Below are 17595 nucleotides of genomic sequence, written 5' to 3'. Positions count from 1 at the left end.
GTTTCTACACAATGGTGTAGGTTGACAGCTCTCTTAGATTCGGCTTAGTGTTTTCTTTAGCAGATTGAGCTTCGGGACATACTCGAGAGGTAGCGGTTCATTCCAGACGTGCCCTTGAGTTATCTTTACTTTCAGTTTTGTTCTATTCGAGAACTATACTCTGAGACTTGTATATTTTTATTCGAATTCTGTATTTAGAGGTTTGTACAGGTGACAACCAAATTCTGGGTAGTGTTGAGTCTTAATTAAAGTTTTCCGCTTATTTATTATCTTTTATTCTCGTATTTCTACTTCTCTATCGTTGTGGTTGGGTTAGGCTGACGTGTCCGGTGGGAAATGGACACGTGCCATCACATCCGGATTTGGGGTGTGACAATAGCACCTCCCAGTTGTGATAAGGTTGCACCAGGGATCATCTCTTAGCCCGTTTTTATTTGCCTTGGTGTTGGAGGAATTGAACACAATACATCCAAGGTGAGGTGTTATGGTGTATGTTATTTGTGGATGACATAGTTCCAATTAACGAGACTCACAGAGGATTTAACGCTAAGCTAGAGGTGTGGAGACAGACCTTAGTGTCTAACGGGTTTAGGTTGAGCAGAACCAAGACAGGATATTTGAAGTGCAAGTTTAGTGACGTAGCACAAGAGGCTAGTGTAGAAGTAGGTCTTGATACATAAACATTCCCAAAGAGAGAGTTTCAAGTATCTTGGATCTATTATCCAAGGAGAAGCAGAGATTGACGATGATGTCATACATCGTATTGGTGTCAGGTGGATAAAATGGAGGCTTACATCCGGAGTTCTGTGTGATAAGAAGGTGCCACCAAACTTAAATGCAAGTTCTATAGAGCGGTGGTTAGACCTACTATGTTGTATGGGGCGGAGTGTTAATCAATCAAGAAATCTGTCCAGAGGAGATGAGGATGCTACGATGGATGTGTGACTAAACTAGGAGGGATAGGATTAGAAATGAAAATATTCAGAACAAGGTAAGAGTGGCCTCGATGGAGGACAAGATGCGGGAAGCAAGGTTGAGATGGTTCGGACATGTGAAGAGGAGATGCACGGATGCTCCAATGCGGAGGTTATGGATGGTTTCAGAAGAGGTAGAGGTAAGCCAAAGAAGTACTGAGGAGAAGTGATTAGACAGCACATGAAGCAGTTCCAGCTTACTGGGGAAATGACCTTAGATAGGATGTTGTCTCACTTATATTTCCTTACTTGTAATCGTAGTATTACTCAAGAGTTTCTTGTCCTTTGATATCAGCTATTACATGTTGTTTCTTGCACTTCAATTATCGTGTTATTTTGTTGTAGTTACATTTCTTTTTTCAGCATGCTTAAGGTCTACGTACACCCTACCCTCCCAAACCCCACTTGTGGGATTACACTAGGCATGTTGTTGTTGTCAACATAGATTTCAAGAGATTATACACCCTTTGATACAACTTCATCCATATGATATTAGATCTACTGAGTCCTTTTTCTATCATCTTCAATGATCAAAATGTTGCGCCTAAGGAAAAGTGCATATGTTGGTCTATGTAGGACGTCGGTTAAACCATCTAAAGATATATCCACATTTTACCATGTGTGTGTTACTTGCACCACTGTAATGATTTCTAATCTTGTTCCAATCTTGGTGCCAGAATGTAGTATGAGCATATATTAAGCAATAATGAATTACCATGACAAACTCAACCCCAAGCTCAGGTCGGTCAAACTGAACACGACATCTGGAGCGATCAACTGTTAGCACACTTCCATCATGAATCTCTCTTGTTTTAGGATGAATAGCAATGACACGCTGCCCAACTGACAATGGCTTTGCAAGATCTGTGGGTAGCCCTTCTCTTGTACCTTCACGAAGCTCATTATAATGTGTTCTGACAGATTCTCGGTATTGATAAAGCTTCTCCTTTTCTTCATTCAAAAATTGCTCAGAGAATCGCCGTGGTTTTCCAAGAGAACTACATAAAGGTGAGGATTCAATGGACCATCATTAACATAAAAATAACAAACTTCTTAATATTTAGGACTTGCCCAGGGAATAGAGAAGACTTCCAAATTTCAGCGAAGTTGAGAAACTACCTTCTTATGACACCCCACTCAACACGAGTTAACCTTGGAACATGTCCCAATCCAACATGATACAGGTACTCCACAAATTCCCTTTTGGCAAACCAGGGGTAGTCAATTGCACTGTAGAACCACTCATAAATACACCAACTACGAACCTGATGTTTGGAAAGGCGATTGGAAATCTTTTCCTGCATGCAATGTCGTTAAGTTAAATAGTGGTCATATCACGAAGATGCACTACAACAGACAAAGGTGCATAACTAACCTCAAGACTGAATGCTCTGTCCTGAAATACAGTGACGGATGCACTCGTATCATCCAAAAATTTATCAGAAATCTTCGATTTTCTTTGTCTTTGAGGTTTTTTCAGGTCCATCTTGCGCCTGCTTCTGACTTTAGCAGGTAAATTAACCTGGTTTTCCACAGGGATCTGTGCAGTTGATTGAGCTGAATCACTTCGTTCTGTTCTTGGATCTACGCATGATGCATGCTCCTGATCTTTGATTAATTTCGGTGACATGCTCTGATTGGCTCTTTTACCCTTATTTGTTGACTTATTTGGTAATTCTTTTGCCTATAGGAGGGAAGATCAAGTCAAATTAGAAACAATGCAGCTGATTAAGGTATCCAATCTGGCAAAATGTTTAAGGCAATGGCTCAAACATCTGCCTAAATCCCTAAATGATCATTTGAAATAGACAAAAATAAGAAAATCACCTCAGCTTCCAGAGAGTCGGTGACTTCATTGTTAATATGACCTTCACTTTTTCGAGCCTGAAAGATTATTGTCAGCATTGTTACATATCATTTACCTCGTCAGAATATTGAGTAGGGATGCAAAGCTGCCTTCTAATACCTTAGACGACATTGCTTTCTGTGCCCTCCTCACCTGCTTTGTTTCAGGAACAGCACTTACATCAGTAGGTCTAACTTTTCCATGCTTTAATGTTTTACTGGAAGCAACTCCAGACTTTGATACAGGTTGACTCCATCTTGATCTAACCCACGCTGATCCATGTTTGTCTCTTTGTTTATTTGCAGGCAATGCTTCTACGGAGCCAGATTCATCAACATGATCATCAGTATCATCCTTGGCCGGGATCGATTCTGAAACAAAAAAAATATAAAATTTAATATATATTCGCAATTAAGACAGAAAATAACAATTGAAAAATCAAGTGGAAACACATGAACTGTGATCAAGACACACGATAGTCAGCACATCCAATGCATAGAGGTTAAAGTCATCAAAAAAACCAGGCTAAGACAGCAAGAATGTGAAAGGGGGAAAGAGAGATGCTAGCAACACCCAGAATCTCTCCAATAGTCAAACAAGCAAGCTTCCATACAAATATCTATAGAAACAGAATTCATATACTTACCATCTTCATTTTCTGTAGTTGGCATCATGAGTGACAAATCAGCCAAAGTTTGCAGAGCATCAAAAGGGGAGTCTTCGTCTACAAGAAGAAAAAAGAAAATTAGCAGATTTATCCTCTAGATTACATTCTACCAAGATATATAACAGCTTCAATCAGATTTCCATAATTAGCCCATGAAATCATAACCCGCACAGCCCACCCAAGTTTGGGCTGATTATTGACCCACCCATTTATTAGCTCAACCCCTCAAAGTTTGGGCTGATATGTTGCCCAAATTGATCAATGATAAATCTTGTCAAAATATTTTCAAAATATATTTTATTCTATTTGATATATTATATATAGTAAATAATAAAGAAAAATAATAATTTTATAAGGTACTAAAACATTACAAAAGAATAAATAAAGCAATTAAAACTTGGTAAGAGTTGCGGGTTGGGTTATTGACCCGCCCAATTATTTAGCCCATTTTGACATACCAAATTCCACCAAACCCGCCCATTTGTCACCTATAGTTTCAATGACATCATAACAAGTTTACTTTCTTTTTTTGAGATTGACATGATAACAGCTTTACAGTTATTTTTTTTTTACCAAAATAGCATATGCTACTTTGCATTGAAATAACAGAACTCGAAGAAATAACTGTTGCTTTACAACTTGGAAAACAAAGACAAACTAATGAGACAAGAAGAAACAGTATTTTTGAAATATAACAAAACATCAATGGATCTCCCAAAGTCCAAATTTGTCCAGAACTTGTAATTCTGAGTCCTTCCTTTAGGCTTTATCTACCTTTTTCTGGTGTGTCTAAGCCTTTTGCAGATGAAGCAACTCCCTAGAGATTAATGTCATGAAAGTAACTTTCTGATCTAGTGCCAGCCAAAGTAACCCCTTGTCAGATGAAAAACTGGAGAAAAGGAAGAAATCCCCGAGAATGGCAATACAGCTTAGCTTACAACAACTTTGACGGAACAGAAATAAGAGAGTGTTGAAGGCAGACTTGGGCCACTTTATTTGATGGTTAAGTTTTAGGGTTTAGTTTAGTGATGACCAAATTAATGTATGTGCATGTTTTACTTGCGCAGGAATACAGGAAAATTCTATAAAGGAAAGTTGACTTACTAAAAAAAAAGTTTGAGGAGAAGAAAATAAATGAGTATCGTCCAACACTCATGTATGGGGAACTTTCAATCAAGATCAGAGAAGGAAATGAAAGAAGACTCCAGCAAGGATTCGCACGCAAGCGCCAAGGAAAGAAGACAATCAAGATTTCAGTGCATCAATTAAGGCGAATTAAAATCACATCTACAAAAGCAAGTACCAAGAGCTCAAGTTTATCAAAACCCTAGAAGAAAATGAGCTACAACAAATCAAGTTTGAAGATCTGCTCAACAGCCTTAATGGAAAGCTCTAAACTTATTCTTGGAAGGAGATCAATCTAATTCCTCTTTCCAAAGATAAAGCCATTCAAAGAAAGATGGAAGATATACTTTCATCTAGACCTCCCCAAGCTCCTTTGTTCTACTCTTAATAAGCATTATATTTCATTCTAGATTTACTGTGTACTCAAAAGAGAGAAATGAGGAAAAATATTGATGTGAGGCATTGTATCAAAAGTCACGAGAAAAGAGATTGAGTGTAGACGTAGGAATTACACTACATCACAACTGTACAAGTCAAACCTCAAAATAGCTCACTAAGAACACCCTTGCAACACAATGAGACTGGACTAAGATTCACATTGGATCTCAACTGGTACAAAAATATTTGGTGTCACTTTACTTTATGCTCTTCGAGTTCTGCATCTTTTATGGTATACTTATCACCCTTCTTCTTGAAGCTAGCCACATCTGCCTCGATGATCATCCTAATATCACTATCAAGCAATGCTACATTCTAGATCTTTTGGTAGTATGGGTTCATCCAGTGATACTTGACTAAAAAAGGATGTTTCTGACGGTACCATAATTGTTGCTCCTTCCAAAACCAAAAATTCATCTCGTGCTTCTCCTTCCACGACCTCTGTTTACTGCTCTCTGGACGTACTTGCTAAGCTGTCTACTCTAATGCTAAATTTGAGTCTCTCAAGGAGGATCTTATGGCTTCCACCTTGTGCAATGTGGAGAAAATTTGTGATACTACAAAGGAAACAGGTGCTGATGTTGCTCGTCTCAGGATAAAGCTGGATAAGGTGATCAAAAAAGATGTCAAACATTTTGGAGACCTTCGCACCAAAATGTCTAACAAGTTTGTGGAGATCTAAGGTGTTGTTGACACAGAGTTTATTGTTAACACCCTGGTGTACTTTCTTAGGCCCCATTAGATGTTTTCTAGATTGTTATAAACTTTGTGTTGTCTAAACATAAGTCTAGCTGACTATTATTTTGCTTGTTATGCTGCTTTGACAATTACCTTTGCTCTCTTTATGCATCGTATAAGATTTATAAGTCTATATTTGTGGTAATTGCCTCTGTGTTATCCGAAAAGCCACATAACACATTTTAACGTCGTTGTATTTAAATTCCATCCACTAACAATATTAAATTTTTAAATTACATTATATATCTATCATCTTCAAAAATATATTCTTGAATAAAATTGTAAATTTGAATATTAAATATTATAGTTTGTAATCCAATACTGTAAGTTTGATTTGAATACGGTAATTAATTTTCTAATATTAATTACTTCACTTTTGCTTTGAATATTGTTTTTTATTTGAATATTGTGGTTTTTGAATTGAATATTGAAGTTTTTATTTAAATGTTATAATTTTTTCTTTGAATATTCTAGTTGCCCTTTGAATACTTCATTTTTTAACAGAATAATGTAGTTTTGAATTGAATACAATAATTTTAAAGCTAAATACTGTATTCTTGAACCGAATATTATAAGTTTGAATATTGAATATTGTAGTTTGTAGTTGAATATTGTAAGTTTGATTATTGGATACTGTAGTTTGTTCTAATATATTTTCTAATGGTGGCATGGATTACAGTCGTCTATTTTAAGGAATCAGTTGTTGGTTAATGCTAAACTTTCAGAATCTTAACCCATTAGACACGTTGCCACCGGTTTTATTTTTTTACCATGCTTGGTATAGGATGTCAATATTTATAGGATTTTCTATGTAATTACTAATTACTATTACTATGGTATATTGTGAAAAGAGGGTCAGTAGGATGTATCATTATGTTTTTTCTCTAAACTAAGTGCTTACATTTAGGGGGAATCAACTCATTGCAAAGTCTAGAGACATTACAAACAGGGAAGTTGAAAATGAGTTATCAATTTTTTTATTGTCATCATCAAAAAGGAGGGAAATCGTTAGGGTTTAGTTTTAATGAAGAAAGAACTAATGTAAGTGCGTATTTTACATGTGCATGTGCATGTGCATGAATACAGGAAAATTCTATAAAGGAAAGTTGACTTATTAAAAGAGAACTTTAAGAAGAAGAAATTAAATGAGAATCTTCCAACACTCATTTGTGGAAAACTATCAATCAAGATCAGCGAAGGAAAGGAAAGAAGCCTCAGCAAGGATTCACACGCAAGCGGCCAAGCGCTAAGGAAAGAAGACCCAACAATTATTAAAGGCCAAGATTCACATCTATGGAAACAAGTACTAAGAGCTCAAGTTCGTCAAACTCCTACAAGGTAACGAGCTACAACAAATCAAGTTTGAAGATCTGCTCAACGTAACTAATGGAAAGCTCTAAACTCATTCTTGGAAGAGATCAATCTAACTCCTCTTTCCAAAGATCAAAACTCTTGGATTGTCATCTCTGTCAAAACGTTCCACAGCTAGTTCAAAGACTACATAAAGTTATTCGAAGAAAGATGGAAGACATACTTTTGTCTAAACCTTCTGAAGCTCCTTAGTTCTACTCTTAATAAGCATTGTATTTCATTCTAGATTTATTGTGTACCCAATAAAGAGAAGAGAGGAAAAATATTGTTGGTGAGGCATTGTATCAAAAGTCACGAAAAAAGAGATCGAGTATAGAGGTAAAAATTACACTACGTCACAATTGTACAAGTCAAACCTCAAAAGAGCTTACAATTTATGCTCTTTAAGTGCCTTCCTAAATAGTCGACTAGAAAATCAAAGAAGAGTTCAATTCATCCTCATCCCCCCCTCTTGCACTTTCAGTAAGTAGTCGGGAAACCTATAGATGTGTCTTCTTTTGTAAATAACTTTTCTCCATCCATTTTAATAGCATGTCAAGAATACCAGAAGAGGGAGGAATGATTTGTAGTAGACATGAAAAGGGAGGAGGTGGTAAGGAGATGATGTTTGAGGCTAACTGTAACACCCTAGGCGAATTCCACATCGATAAAATGCACGAGAGATGCTGGATATATAAGGAAGCAAGTCTTAGACCCTGGTGACACATTTTAAACCCGTGCGGGCCCAAAGCAGACAATAACATTAGTGGGTTGGGCTGTAATAAATATGGTATCAGAGTCATTCTACGTGCAACCATGAACAATGATGGGGAAAACCACAGCAAGGACGTTGAGTCCCTAAGGAGGGTGTATGTAACACCCTAGGTGAATCTCACATCGACAAAACATAGGAGAGATGTTGGGTGTATAAGGAAGCAAGCCTTAGACCCTAATGACATGTTTCAAACCCATACGCACCTAGGCCCATAGAGAACAATATCACTAGTGGGCTGGCTCACTATGACATCAACATAGGTTTCTACTAAAGAACACTGAGATACAATACGATATGCAGACATGTACATTGAAATTGAAAGAATAAATAGTCAGTGTGATGAAACTAAAGATTGTCATTCCCCTTCCAAGGGAATTAGCCCTAGTTTGACTAGGGTTAGTGCGATAGCAACAACTCACACTTACTGATCATCCCTCTCATCAAACTTGGTTAAATGTCCAAGCCCTATTAGGGACTCGACTTTCCTTCTGTTTCCAAGATTATATCCCCTTTCCCCCTTTTTAATAATGGCAAGAGATAAAATAGAATAATCAAAGAGGACTAAAAGAAGCATATATAATGCTGTTAGAATTACTGGAATGAAAAGTTCTGATGAACAGCAATCTACAAATATAACTTTTTTCAGAATTCAGTAATCAATAGAACTTTGTAATACCTCTCCTGAAAAACATCTTTTTGCTCCTCTTTCTAGGGCCTTGTAAAGAGGTCCTTGAATTCTTTTCATCTGAGGCCTCCATTTCAAGTTTACCCCCCACCGCGTCCAATCTTTGACCTTCTTCTGTACCACTACATGCCTCTTTGATATCATCAAAATGGTTGTCACCACTATCAACTTCCAACTTTTCACCATAAGGTTTTCTTCCCTTTTGTGCTGTTCGACTAATGATTCCAGTTTCCGTCAAATCCTTTTTATACCGCAACAGCTCTCCGGTGTCTGCTTCCATGCTTCCCTCTTCTTCGTCCACTTCATTACTGAGAAGCTTTCCATCGCCCATACCCATTTTAACACGCTAGTTGAGAAAACAAATAAGAAAATATCAAAAAAGTTGATGACTCATAGTTTATAGAGATAAGTCACAATATGAAATGAAAGTTGAGCAATACCTTTCTTCCAGCAGTCTCAGCAGGTGAGGACATAGCACTGTCCGTCCAACGGTTTGGTGTCTGAGAAACCTGAGGAGAACCACCTCTTTGTGAAGCTTCGGTTAAAACTAATGCTATCTTCATATCCTCATCAGTGTCACTGTCATCTGCCTGAAGTTTCAAACTCTGCCTACTTGGAGAAAAATACTTCTCACCCATGGGATTTTCATGTGAAAAAGAAACAGGAAAGCGTGGGGTTCTTTTTCCAACAGCACGAGGCCGGCTCCCTGAAAGGAAGTCCAGCAAAACTTCATCAATAATATCACATGGCAAGGGCTCACATAGAAGAAGAAAATAGGCTTCTATCCCTTATTACAGATAAATAAATGAAAAGAAATATTGTGTTTGTCAACATTCAAAGATGTCAAGCCTCCGTTCATTAAGTAAATAGATCATGTGGAAGACGGCTAAAAAAATGAAACCTGAAGAAAAGCTACTACACTGCATGCAAGTAAATGCACTGGTGACAGTAAAATGTATGCAAGAATATGTCCATCCAGGAGATGCTTAAAAGATAATTTTATTTTATTTTCCATAGGAATAATTCTTCATTTATTTTAATTCATCCTTTTTTTGGTTGTGGGAGGGGTAGAAGGGACAACACACCTCCTGAACGCTTCTTCTTCAACAAAGTTAAACAGCCATGAGTAGCTGCTAATGTTGGGGATGCCACCTCAGATGTTTTAGAAACATTAGGCTGAGTCTTAACCCGCGCACGTTTTTGAGGTTTTCTAGACGTTCCAGCATCCTCATTACTTTCTTGCTCACTGTCGCTTGCTGCCTGAAATCCCATAGTGAAGTTACTTCAACAGAAAATACACAAAACTAAGACTCAGGTACAATAAATAAACACTGGGACTCAGAAGCCATGAACAAATATAAGAGAGCACCAAGCAGAAACTCGCTTCTCTTTTGAAAAGATTTTCTTGTCAACAGTCAAAAGTCAGAACAATGCTTTGCTACGGCCTAATGCGTAGAATCATCTTTTGAAACTGGAATCATCTTTCCTGATGTTTATTTAGTAACAGCTTGAAAAGAGCTTTCTGTTCAAGACAAACAGCATGTTTCAATTGAATTTAAGAAATTCCATACACTGATGCCACGAAGCTAAAATCGTCACATGCAACACTACTCTCTCAGTTTGAACAAAATAGGAAAGGGAGAAATAATTCTGATGAGTGCAGAAGGGAGTGAGGGATGGCAGATAAAACATATAGTACACACACGTTCCTCTTGCTCAATACTCTATATCTCAAGCCTTACCAAGTTGCAGTAGTGATCAGTCATCATGGCAATCAGCCCAACAACAGATGCAGTCCCCTCTGGAAGAGATAAATAGGCCTGAGAATACAGTAGAATAGAGTAGGTAAATTTATCTTCATTTTGTATGACTGAATATATTCATGCAGATTAATTATTCATTGTCATTTGTTCTAATTAAATCTTATAATAGTATCTCCACAGAACAATGACCAAATTGATTGTTGCTGATCTGTTGCTGGGAAAAATCAACAAACCATGATTTATGATTTTTCTTTTGACAGAGACAATGGTTTATGATGATTAATATGGCACTCGGTGCCTTTATGTATATAACCATGTAAGCATAAAAATGATCACACGTTAAGTGATAATTCATTTTTATCCCAAAAAATTAGTCAAAAAGATGATTCGTATTCTCTTCTGAAAGAGATGGCTCTTTCTTAGTGGCATGTGCTTCACCAGGAAACAACATTTTTCTATTTCAAGTGCAATGGAGAGTGGAGAAGTGTTTCACTGTATTAATGCAACAAAATAGCATCAAAAAGGAAATGAACAAATCATTTAACCCACTGGTAATGCAAATTTATGAATCTAAGAGTCATCTTTGATGCAAATCTTTTCAAGTAATATCAATTACTCACAGGATTGCATTGTTCCATATAAGGATCCATAAAAGGAAAATAAAGCAGCACTAAAAGTCGACTAAACTGGTTGAGATGACATGGAATCTGGATACTGCCCAAACAGACAGAGAAAGAGAGTGAAGAGGATGATATTGCAACGGGCCAAATTAAGGAAACTAATTCAATGATAAAAGTGTTAAATTTCTAGTTACAACTGACTAAAATGTCATACTTATAAAAGAAACAGAGAGGGAAAAAACAGAATATAAGAGTCATATTATTTTTTGATAGGCATAATATAAGATTCATATTATTGTTAATAGATGTACGATGTCCTCCTGCAAAAGCTGGGGACTATGAGCCTGTTTGGATTGGCTTTTGGCTTTTGGATTTTGGCTTTTGCTTTATTTTTATCATTTTGGCTTAAAATCAAATGCTTATAAGCACTTCTTAAATTTACCCAAACACTTCAAAAGTGCTTAAAAGCTATTTTGACTTAAAATAAGCCAATCCAAACAGGCTCTATGTTCTTTCCTTAAACAGTTTCCTTCTCCTTTCCTGCTATTTGTTTTTATTTGTATTTTGAGAAATCTGAACAGATAAGTATTCCTTTCCTACTGTTCTTGAGTGGACACATCATTCTTACAAGGCACAAAACAGAAACTGTGTATGAAAGTGCTTGATTAATTGACAATCTCAGAGGACTCAAGGAACAGTACTTTTGGAAGTCTAAAATCTATGCAGCTGACGAGTACAAAATAACAAGCAGCAAGTACATAATTGACTGCAGCTCATATTAATAACATACACATGCGTCTATGATAAAAGAACGACGCACATATCACCATATCGGCAATCATGACCACGCAAGACAAAAGGCTAAATTATTTCAAAAGACAGGAAACAAAGGCTATGTGGGAAAGTGCAGGCAACGTAAAATAATTACCTACCAGAAAAAAGAGAAATTGAATATAAGATGAATACAGCCCCACAAGTAGACAACCCTAACCAGATTTCATTGTGAAAAAGATTTGACTTCTTAGAGTATCGTGCTCCTCAAATCACTTATAATGAATAATGTCACAAGCCCACAATAAGTGTTAGAACAAGATTCTCACAAATGGGCTCTCTCATCATGCAATCAGTATGTATAGATGACATTTAAATCCAGCTATAAATCAGCAGCAACATAGTTTGAAAAATGGATAAGAAGATGAAGATAAGTATTGTCAATCAAGCTATATCACTCGATGATTTCATAAGCAAAGAGGATTCAATTATAAAGTCGTGTGGTGTTACTTTGTTGTCTACATTCAGAGCCTACCCTATTCATTGTGTAAAGAGCCTCCACCATCTCTGCAGTTCGGGGTTTCACGGCACCAGCAACCTGTAATAAATATAAAGCAGCTCTTAGAGGCAAGCATTAGAGATCAATCAACAGAAAATATATGCAAGTTACTGAGGATATTCAATAAACTTCAATTAATGGATTACACTTTGAATTTGGACAGACCTTTTTCCAATCTTTACCATACTTGCGGTATGCTTGATAGAAGTGTGTCAGGTTCTCGTCACTCCACTTGGGACCTAGCATGTCAGACAACTTCCTCTTCTGCAATTTTATAGAAAGAACCGCGTCAAAATGCATTCAGAATTCCACAAGCCTTCAAAGAATGCTTTACATCTAACAAAAATGAAACCAGATGAAATCTGTCTCCCTTCCAACTCAACATATTACCATTTTACCTAAAGGAACCATTTGATTGACAAGAATAGGGAAGGGAAGATCTGGAACTTTAACATTCCAGCATATTCTCAACCTTTAGTAAGAGGAAAGCTGTGGAAAATACAAGAGAAAACTTCCCCACAACTTCCATCTAATCCATCCAAATTGTGAGAAGGTCGAAACCAAACTTTTTTTCTCATTCCATATTCTCCTTTTTCTTTCAAAGAAAATCAGGCAGGAAAATGTCTTCACTACACTGACACATTTCTAGCAACAACCTGACATCCTTAACGAAGCCATTCATCTTTCTTCTTGCACTGTCTACCTCTATTCATATTTCATGTAATGCTACAAGAGCAAACAAAAGAATAGTTGAACTCACCCGTTGCAAGCTTTTCTTAGAATTGTCCCCATTACCATCTTTACTGGGAGAGATTTCAGTTGTAGGAGAAAAGCGCTTATTTGCAGTTCTAGATTTTTTTGCTGGAGCCATGCCTAAAATTCTGGGAAACATATAAGGAACAAGAAAAAAGAATCAGGCAAGCAATGTAAGAGTCTGGTTTATGACAATTGAATGTTTTGTAAAGTGGTAAACTACATAGAGAACAAACTTTATTTTAATATGCACATCAAATTATAGTTTCAGCAACTAAAGGTCCATGAAATAGTTACTTGATTTTGTCAAATTATATACAAACAAATGGACAAAATTATATAAGCGAACAAGCTTATAGATTCAAAAAGGAGCCAATCAACCATGCTGAAAGATAACATCAATAACTCTTCAGTAGGTGCGTTCATTGTAAGATACAGTACGGTTTTATTTTGAAAAACACTATACCACTACCATGCTGAATTAATCTGGTACAGTTTGGTATTTTTAATTTTGGTTTGTGTGTTACGATAAGTTGGTGGCTACAGTTTGTTCAACGCTGACAACAATGGGGGGTATTCTTACAAGTTTCTGTAATAGCAATTTCAGATCTTCATCCTTTAAACGAATTAAGTAGGCGTTTGGTCATAGGATTTGGGACCCCAATTTCACATTTTGATTTGAAATCAGCGTTTGTTTATGAAATCTGCAAAATTTCAACATCAATTTCAAAGCAAAAATTCTCCAAAAAGTAGGATTTCAAATTCCAAATTTTAAATATAAAATTTGATCCATATACATTTTGTAAAAAAAGACCCATCATTTTAAATTTTGTAAAAAAAGAACCATGCTCAACGTGAATAGAGTGTTTGTACCATGTGGAAGGATTATATTAAAAAATAGCTAGTTACTACTATTGTTGATTTTTTGGACCGGTGCCCTAAGAATACAACATACAAATTAACTCTGAAGTTTAATGGTTTTTCAGAAAGACAAAAAATTTAAAGGTAGAGGCAAACGGTACTATAAGTAATTTGCATTTTATATGACTATATGTAATCAACTTAATTCAAGATTTATCTTAAGCAGCAAAGGTTAGACGGTCAAGTGTTGGCGGGAGAGATGGAGAGGCTGTTTTGATTAATTGTTCAACTCGAACCAAGGGAATAACATTTTAAACCTCCATATGTCTGTGCACGATAGAAACTTTGGCTCAACTGTAGAATTAGGCAAATGGAGGTAAAGGATGCCATGAAAATATGAGAATTAGCAAAGCTTGTGGTCCAGATAGTATCCCCTAGATGTTTGGATGTGTCTTGGAGAGGTTGAAGTAGAATGGCTCACCATTTATTCAATGTTAAACTAAGAAGTGATGGGATGTCTGACTAGTGGAGAAACACTACCCTGATTCCAATTAATAAGAACAAAGGAGATATTCAAAATTGTGTGAACTACTGTGGCATTAAACTCATAAATCACACGATGAAACTCCACAAAACAGCGTTAGAGCATTGACTTAGAATACGACAAGAGTAACAGAGAATCAGTTCGGATTTATGCCTAATACATCTGCAATGGAGGCTATTCTTGGTAAGAACATTGATGAAAATTTATCTCTAAAAGAAGAAAGATCTACACATGGTGTCATTTAGCAAAAACATATGATAGAGAACCAAGAAAAGTCCTTTGGTGGGTGATGGAGAAGAAAAGAATTCACATTAAATCTGAAACCCAACCAAAAGTACATTTACATAAAGGCATTTCAGACTAGTTGAAACTTTGATTTATACTATGATCAAAAGCATTCTAACCTTACGTCAGCTAAAACATATCAAATTAGTAAGTCTAGATATGACATCAGATACTGAAAACAGATCTAAAACTATTCAAACCTATCATGTGATATTCCTAAGGGTAGGATCACCAACATGACATACAGATATTGTTATTTGTGATGCATTCATGATAATTAATAAGGAAATAAGAGTTGCCCGCTACATTCATGCTTTCTGAAGTGCATACGAAATTCTAATTCAGTATCATCTCGAATGCACTGTATTTGAATTAGAGCACATATTTCATATATAATCTGTCCAGTAAATCATAATCAACTTTATGACCTATAGTCATTTCATCAATGCCTTAAATGAAAACATACCAGATCAAGCTTTAACACCAAACATCAGAAAATAGAAACACGTAGTCGGCCCTCTTAAAAAACATTCAACTAAAACGGTGATCCATTAACACCCACTCATCATAATCTCTAAAGTATAAACAAAGAAAACTTTATATCAGTACTTTAATCACACCATGTCGAAACATAGAAAATGGAATATTCAGATAAGTGATGCACCACATGCATTCTATAATCATGATTGCTAAAACTTAAAAGAAAACATTCAATCATGGTTTCTACCAAGTCAATAAACTACTACCACCTATTCTAACAGAAAAAATACTTTCGTTTGAAGCTCTGACCTTCTTTTTTCAGAATTGAAGTATGCTGGCCCGTCTACAAACTGCTTCCGAAAACTTTAGCAGACAGCACAGGAGTCCAAGTCACTCAAGGGTGTTCCGGGTCAAACCCGTGTGTCCCAATTCTCAGTCAATCAAACAGAACCGACCACAAAGTTTCAATCTTGGCTATACTAATACTGTCTAATTTCAACAGGGAGAGTTATAACTTATAGATAGCCAGCAACAAGTCCAAATTTGTGTTCATACCTTTTTAGGATTAGGGTTTGAGCTGAATTTCAAAAAAACACAGTTTAAACTATCAAAATCAACAATGGCGAACATCTACCTATACAGTAAAGATTCAGCAAAGCGATAATTAACACAAAAGAGTGAAGAAATCACCTTTTATCAACGCGAAAGACTCCAAATCCAACCACCAGTCATTTGGACTCACAACTCAACATACTTGCATTCAATCATTGATTTGAATTAACATTGTTGATCTACTCATCTACTAGCATCAAATCGATGAAATTCGGTTCGACTCGATACGAAAAAGGCGAAAATTTGCAGTGAAAAATGGAGAAGTTAACACTGAAGCAATTTGAAATTGAAAATTTTGGGTAAAAATGGGAACGAGGGAATTTCAGAAACCTATCTGAATAAAAATTGAATTTGAGAAAAGGGCTTAAATATATAGGGAGATGGAATGACCGTTCGATCAATCTGATCGAACGGCTAAGGATGAGTCCATGATATTCCCACTTTGTGGTATTTTTTTGACATCCAAACACACCCTAAGTTCGCGTTTGACTATAGATTTTCTCATTAAATTTTAGGAAAATTTCTTTAAATGTTTTTTTGACCATAGATTTTATGTTAGATTTTGTATATCTTGTCTAAGATATTTTTTGAGTTTCAAAAATTGATCCACAAGGATTTTTTGTTGTAGAGTGTAGGCTACAAATTTGGTCGAATTTAGCAGTTTTAGTTTTTTTTTATTTGTATTTTAAAATTTTAGTAAATATGTATAAATAATTAATTTTAAAAAACTAAAATCTCAAACTCATAAATTTCAAATTCTAATTTCGTTGATGACAAATTGCAATACGATCAATTGATTTTTAGGCACATATAACAGCATTTGTGTTAAGAAAATCATTAAATCAAATTAAATTTAGAACTTCCCTACTAACCCTTAAGTTACTTGTCTTAGTGATTGATGTTCGGTAGTATAGCAACTATAATCTTGTGTTTTTAATAAGAAGAGAATTTTTACGCTTATCGGCTATCATTACTAATTAGTAGGCGTTTGAATATGTAATTTCATTTTGTTTGATTTTGTTAATAAGCTTTGTTGCAATCAAGATATATTAATAGTGGCGGAGCCAGGTAGCTAGGATCGTGAGTCATCAAGGAGTTTATCTGATTCTTCGACAAAAAGTTACACTACTTATACATAATTAATTTTTTTTATGTATATAATATATGCTAAATTCCTTCGATATCTTCATATATTTACTTTTTCATATTTAGAATTTATTTACTGAAAATTTTAACTCCACTTACCCGATAATAACATCCAACATATTGCAAATTTGGGGCAAATACTTGCATTTCATAGGATATATAGGAGGAGTAATACATGCATGAACGTGACATAATATACACATAATATGAAACCTTACTATAACTTGTTAACTAGTCCATAATATCACATGTCTAATTTATTTATTTCAGAGAATAACGATATAATAATTTTACATAGGGATGCCACAAAGGACTTTGCCAAGTACATTAGGAGCACAACTATAATTGGGGGTGACAAATGAGCGGATTGAGTCAAATATATGATTTATATTTGAAATGGGTAAAAATGAGTTACCCAATAAATAATATGGGTAAATATGAGTACCCATATTATTATAGCTAGAGATCATGTTAAAAGCTTCAAAAGCAAAATCTCTTACCCACTCTTCACCCCACCCCACAAAAAAAAAAATATATATTTTTAAAAAAATTAAAATATTTTATCAACCACACCTCTGTTCCGGCCCCAACCCCAACGCCTCA

At 35.7% G+C, this 17595-nt stretch overlaps 1 protein-coding gene across 2 annotated transcripts in view; it reads right to left on the bottom strand.

Moving 5' to 3' along the window:
* LOC102604074 (protein ALWAYS EARLY 3-like) overlaps positions 1-16189 on the bottom strand; it is a 26946-nt gene extending 10757 nt beyond the window's left edge. Inside the window, exons 1-15 of one of the 2 annotated variants that reach the window (XM_015309793.1) lie at positions 15925-16188; positions 15544-15811; positions 13072-13192; positions 12477-12575; positions 12288-12350; positions 10341-10418; positions 9684-9858; positions 9039-9304; positions 8590-8944; positions 3467-3544; positions 2941-3191; positions 2802-2858; positions 2350-2658; positions 2094-2272; positions 1690-1972 (exon numbers count right to left, since the gene is read on the bottom strand). In XM_015309793.1, the coding sequence (XP_015165279.1) occupies positions 1690-1972; positions 2094-2272; positions 2350-2658; positions 2802-2858; positions 2941-3191; positions 3467-3544; positions 8590-8944; positions 9039-9304; positions 9684-9858; positions 10341-10418; positions 12288-12350; positions 12477-12575; positions 13072-13182 (2304 nt within the window). In that variant the 5' untranslated portion in view covers positions 13183-13192; positions 15544-15811; positions 15925-16188. Of the gene's footprint in view, positions 1-1689; positions 1973-2093; positions 2273-2349; positions 2659-2801; positions 2859-2940; positions 3192-3466; positions 3545-8589; positions 8945-9038; positions 9305-9683; positions 9859-10340; positions 10419-12287; positions 12351-12476; positions 12576-13071; positions 13193-15543; positions 15812-15924 lie in introns of both variants that reach the window. The other variant, XM_015309794.1, reaches the window with a different exon arrangement.
* Positions 16190-17595: the final 1406 nt, after the last annotated feature.

This window comes from Solanum tuberosum, unplaced genomic scaffold (genome assembly GCF_000226075.1).
Source record: "Solanum tuberosum cultivar DM 1-3 516 R44 unplaced genomic scaffold, SolTub_3.0 scf00114, whole genome shotgun sequence".
In the NCBI taxonomy this organism is placed as follows: domain Eukaryota; kingdom Viridiplantae; phylum Streptophyta; class Magnoliopsida; order Solanales; family Solanaceae; genus Solanum; species Solanum tuberosum.
Note: the sequence above shows the minus strand (reverse complement) of the source record. Positions and strands in the feature narration are given on the sequence as shown.